This window comes from Monopterus albus, unplaced genomic scaffold (genome assembly GCF_001952655.1).
Source record: "Monopterus albus unplaced genomic scaffold, M_albus_1.0 scaffold35.1, whole genome shotgun sequence".
Classification (NCBI taxonomy): domain Eukaryota; kingdom Metazoa; phylum Chordata; class Actinopteri; order Synbranchiformes; family Synbranchidae; genus Monopterus; species Monopterus albus.
Window position 1 is genome coordinate 1,520,100 of NW_018127915.1, and position 5,149 is coordinate 1,525,248.

Below are 5,149 nucleotides of genomic sequence, written 5' to 3' on the forward strand. Positions count from 1 at the left end.
ACTCTTTCAGTAAATTGCAAAATCACCACAAACTACAGCCATCAAAATGTTGATTGAGCAGATTCCTTATTGTTTTTCCTGCATGTAGATTGCTGGTGTAGACTACCTGTACTTCATCCAGAAGAACACTCTGAACCGCAGAGAGAGGACGCTCCACATTGAGGTCCACAATGAGACGTTTTCCAACAGAGTCATTGTCCGCGAGTGCTGCAGCTACACAGTGAGTCTGTGAAACATCAGATGCTCAGCAGGAGGCTCTCTGAGTTTAATTTGTTGTACTTGTTGTATATAACACTTTTATAGTGCCAGTGCTCTTCAAAATAAAAAATAAATCTTGCTGATTGTACTGTATTTTGCATTTAATGTTTTATTTAATAATTTGTCGTGATTCACTTACAGTCTGCCAAATACTTAAAGGTAGGGTTGGTGATTCTGGAAAAAACAGCAAGAGGAAATTTGATTTTGAAAGTAGACCACTGAAGAAAAAAAATCCTTCTGACTTCTATCCAAAATACAACACACACTGCAAAATGCAATCCCCCCCAAACAAAACAAAACTGGTAATTCCCCGTCCAGCAGAAATATGGCCGCCATGGCGTCATTTATCAGCCCCTTTTGTTCTCTCAGCTGTCACTGTCATTCAAAAGCCACATCAACTTTAATTCTGATTTTACTTTTATGGCTGGCAGTATTCAACTTCCTTTTAGTTGCAACTTTCTTGAATACAGTGTTACCCACCCAGATTTGCAGCCACAAACCATAGCTGGGGACCTCTGGTTCATTGCTAAGCTACTTTAGCCCTGGTTCATAGTGATAACTAGCTTTAGAAGTCTGGACCTTTCTGGTGGGGAGAAGTGAAGGTTAGAGTTTATTATCAGGAAATACGTCATGTACTGTCAACCTGTACTGTTTACATTCTCTGTTTGCACATGTATAATTGCACATTGACTGTTGACTGCTGCACATGCTGCTCCCTTGCAGCATGCATTAATAACACTGACCTTTGACCGTGAAGAGGGAGGCCGGCTGACGCTGTTCAGCTTTATTCCGTCCTGGTAACATGAACACTGCCTGTGGAGAAAATGTCTAGGGTAGTTGATAATTTACTGGAATGTGTGACTGTAGAACTACTTTTGGGGAAAAAAAGAAGAATGTTGTAATAAGCTGTATTTATAGAGCACCTGGAGCCAGCATAGAAAAATTGAATGACCGGCTGGAAGAAAATTACTCGTCAATAAGTCATAAATTAATGTTCATATGTGGTGACTTCAATATAGATTTGTTAAATCCTAACAAGCACACAGGAACTGAGGAGTTTATTAATACAATATATAGATGTAGTTTATACCCAAAAATTACAAAACCAAGTAGAGTAACAACCCAGCATGCAACACTAATAGATGATATATTTACTAATGATATTGATAGCAAAATGTCTAGTGGATTACTTATAAATGATATCAGTGATCATTTACCTGTATTTTTGGTTTATGACTGCCAGTATAGAAAAGAGAGGCCAAAAACAAATCTTTTTTATAGGAGGGTGATGAACAAATATGCTGTAAGGAGGCTAAAAGAGGATTTTATGGGGCAAAACTGGGAATCAGTTTACAGAGAGGAAGACTTAGATAAAACATATGAGCAATTTTTAAATATATTCATGGAAGTATATGACAGGAACTGTCCTCGTAAGCAGTATAAATACAAGAGGAATTACAGTGGGAAACCGTGGATGAGTAAGGCATTACAGAATGCATGTAAAAAGAAGAATGTGTTATATAAGGAATTCATAAAGGACAGATCAAAGAAGGCGGAAGAAAAATATAGGTCATATAAGAACAAATTAATTGAGATTTTGAGGAGATGTAAGAAACAATATTACTCTAAAGTATTAGAGGATAATAAAAATAACATGAGAGGTACTTGGAATATATTAAATAAATTGATTAGAAACAGTTCCAGCAAGAGTAACTACCCTCAATATTTTATGGATAATGATACACCGGTTATATTTTCATTGCATTAAAGTGACTTGCCTTATCCAGAGATGCTGATAAAAACCGCATGTTAAATGTGACAGCAGAACACAAGATTTACTCCAAGTTACTTCAGTATATCTGCCTTCTTCACCCTTGCTCTAACAGACATCCTGTGAGGGAAACTGTGGGCTGTGAGAATCCACACAGTCGCTATCCTAAGCTCATGACCATAAAAGTAACCTACAGGGTAAATTGAGAGTTTCACCTTCAAGTTTCCCTTTTTATTATGACAATGGCAGCATGCGTTCTGATGCTGGACCAAATTCAACACCATCTTATACTTACTCGTGAACAAAACCTTGAGATTCTTACAGGTCATCTCCTTCAACTTTGGCAGAGGTTTGGATATCTCTTTGGAAATCCACATCTGTGTGTTAAGAGACAGTAATTGTGTATTGTTTGAAGAACCCCACACATTCAGCTGAGGTGACGCACTGATCGTTCCTTATGTCGATATGTGGCCGCATGGTGTGACCACCAATATGTTTTACTGAATTTGAAGTGATTATTTTAACAGCAGATGTGCTAAATCCTAAAATCTTTGTCAATTATCTTAGCTGTTATGAAAATATAGTAAATCAGTATGTTTATGTTTCAAATGAGCAAAAATACAAATGTTGAAATAGGTAAGTAAAATGCTGCAAAATATTTAATACCATATTGTAATGATTTTAATATTTGTACAGGCCTGAAGGATGGAAGAAAATCAGAAGGCTTAGCGAGTGAACAGAGAAACCAAAGTAAAGAATAAAAAGCAAAGACATAAAGGAGCTGGAGATGAAAGAGAAGCTGGTTAATTTGTGACCTCAGTGACCTTGTTTGTTGCAGTGGCTAACAACTGATGCCTTTTCACAACTTTCTCTCCCATTAGCCCTTTAATAAGAAAGAGTCCATCACCCATGTCACCTGAGGGCTGATGCCACTTCCACATCCATCATCTCACAGCAAAAGGTGACCTGTGTTATCCATGCAGGTAGCCATCTCTAATAACACTGGCTGCTTCGAGACAGCTGCACCAAATGCCATGGTAACATTTCATTTTAACTCACTAACTGGCAAATGTTTACATACTGAATCAAATTTTAATGATAAAATTCTGACATTTTGTTGTCATAAATCAAAGCTGAGACTGCCTCAGAAAGAGTAACAGAAAAAAAAATCAACAGTTCCTTTCTAAATGTGTTGTTGCTAAGTGCAGATGCTTATGTTAGAGACTCAAAGAGAACTTTCTGCAAACTGTCTGACCAAACAAGTGATGTTTTTTTTTAATTTTATTACAGATACCAATGTGGTTTTCAACCTCTTAATATTTTTACATAAACCGTGATGAAATATGTATAACACAAAAGCACTGTTTGTGATGTTTTAGTATCTTCGAGACTCATTGTTCTGGTTTAGTGTTTCTGTTGAATCTCCCCATCTTGTCTCCAGCAGCAGCAGCAGCAGCACATCTGTTTTCCTTTTAAAAACTGATAAATCCACCTGTCTAAAACACTAAACATCAGACAGACACATACAGAGATGGCAAGCATGCATTAGTATTGGATGTAAGTTAGTGAGGCAGACCTGGCAGCTGTGTCAAGAAACAGCAAGTTTGGCAACTAAAGGGACAGTGGTGGGTAGAGACCAAAAACAGAGCGATAAGGTGAATGAATATTGGCCTCCAAATGAACACATGTGTTACTATGTGTGTGTGTGAGCATTTACAGACATATTCTCTATAACATTTAATAATGCATACACTATTTATGCAGTTTCCCCAGAATTAGCAACAGAACAAAAATTAGTAAACATGCTGCTCCCATGCAGCATACCATTCTTTGTTATATTCGTATATATTTTTATTATATTGCTGCATTTGCTGCTTAAAGTGCCTTAGATTTTGTGTTACTTATTTATCTACTTTATATTTCATTTGTATTTTGTGGCATTCATGTGGACGGCAAAGTAAGAATTTCATTGTACAGAGAAACGCGTTTCCTAACTGTGCATATGACAAATAAACACTTTGACCTTTGACCGTGAAGAGGGAGGCCGGCTGACGCCGTTCAGCTTTATTCCATCCTGGTAACATGAACTCTGCCTGTGGCCTTTGATGCCAAGTTAACTGTAGCCCTGCTGCTGCCATAGAAGATGATTTTTGTTCTTTATGTTGTCAATGCATAAAATGTGTTCATTGCCTTCAGGATGAAAAGAGAAATTCAAGCTCCTTGTAACAGAAATGCTTCTGTAAAGAATCACCAGCCCTACCTTTGATTCTGCTAAATATTCCTTGACTTTCCTGATCCTAACCTCACTGTACCTGCCACATTAGAACTGACGACACAGGGTCATCGGTCAGTTGAATTCTTTCACTTTGCCCTTATTTACTTTTATAATGACTACAAATCTTGTATCATGTAAAGGCTTATGTACTGCTTTTTATATGTGGAATGGCTACTTTTAAATATACAGTACTTCTGTTAGGATTGTGTCTTGACAAACACATGACATAGCAAGTAACATTGAGTAGAGTTTTCTGTATCCACCATACATTTTTGTTATTCTTCCATAGGTTCATCCAGACAATGAGGACTGGACATGCTTTGAACAGACAGCGAGTCTGGACATCAAGTCTTTTTTTGGCTTTGAGAGCACAGCAGAGAAGATAGCTATGAAACAGTATGCTAGTAACATTCAAAAGGTTTGCATTTTTATTTATCTTTTACGTGTACAGTACATGTGTGGAACTGGACCCAAAACTGTGGAAGGTTCAGTTGCATTTGCCTGAAGTATTTGTGCTGCATTGCTCTACCTGATTTTTACAATAGCATCCCCTGACAGTCGCATTAACCCGAAGTCTCATCTCCTTCCTGTGATGTAGGGTAAAGAAATTATTGAGTACTACCTCAGGGAATTGGAGGAAGAAGGAGTAACTTACATACCTCGTTGGACCCCCCCTGTAGTCTCTGGCACTGCTGGTGACAACAGTCTGCTTCCCTTCTCTACTGCCAGACCCATCCCGGTGAATGGTGCCAAGGACCTGGCCTGTTCCACAGAACTAGTGGCTGGCTCTCCTGATGGTCAGTGTGTACTCGGTAGTCAAAACTAAATGCACATTAGCAGCCAAC

At 38.1% G+C, this 5,149-nt stretch overlaps 1 protein-coding gene across 1 annotated transcript in view; it reads left to right on the forward strand.

Annotated features, from left to right (window-relative positions):
* Nucleotides 1-5,149, forward strand: part of sec14l1 (SEC14-like lipid binding 1) — a 14,926-nt gene that overhangs the window by 3,413 nt on the left and 6,364 nt on the right. Inside the window, exons 4-6 of the mRNA XM_020597906.1 lie at nucleotides 89-220; nucleotides 4,594-4,722; nucleotides 4,903-5,101. Of these exons, the coding sequence (XP_020453562.1) occupies nucleotides 89-220; nucleotides 4,594-4,722; nucleotides 4,903-5,101 (460 nt within the window). The remainder of the gene's footprint in view (nucleotides 1-88; nucleotides 221-4,593; nucleotides 4,723-4,902; nucleotides 5,102-5,149) is intronic.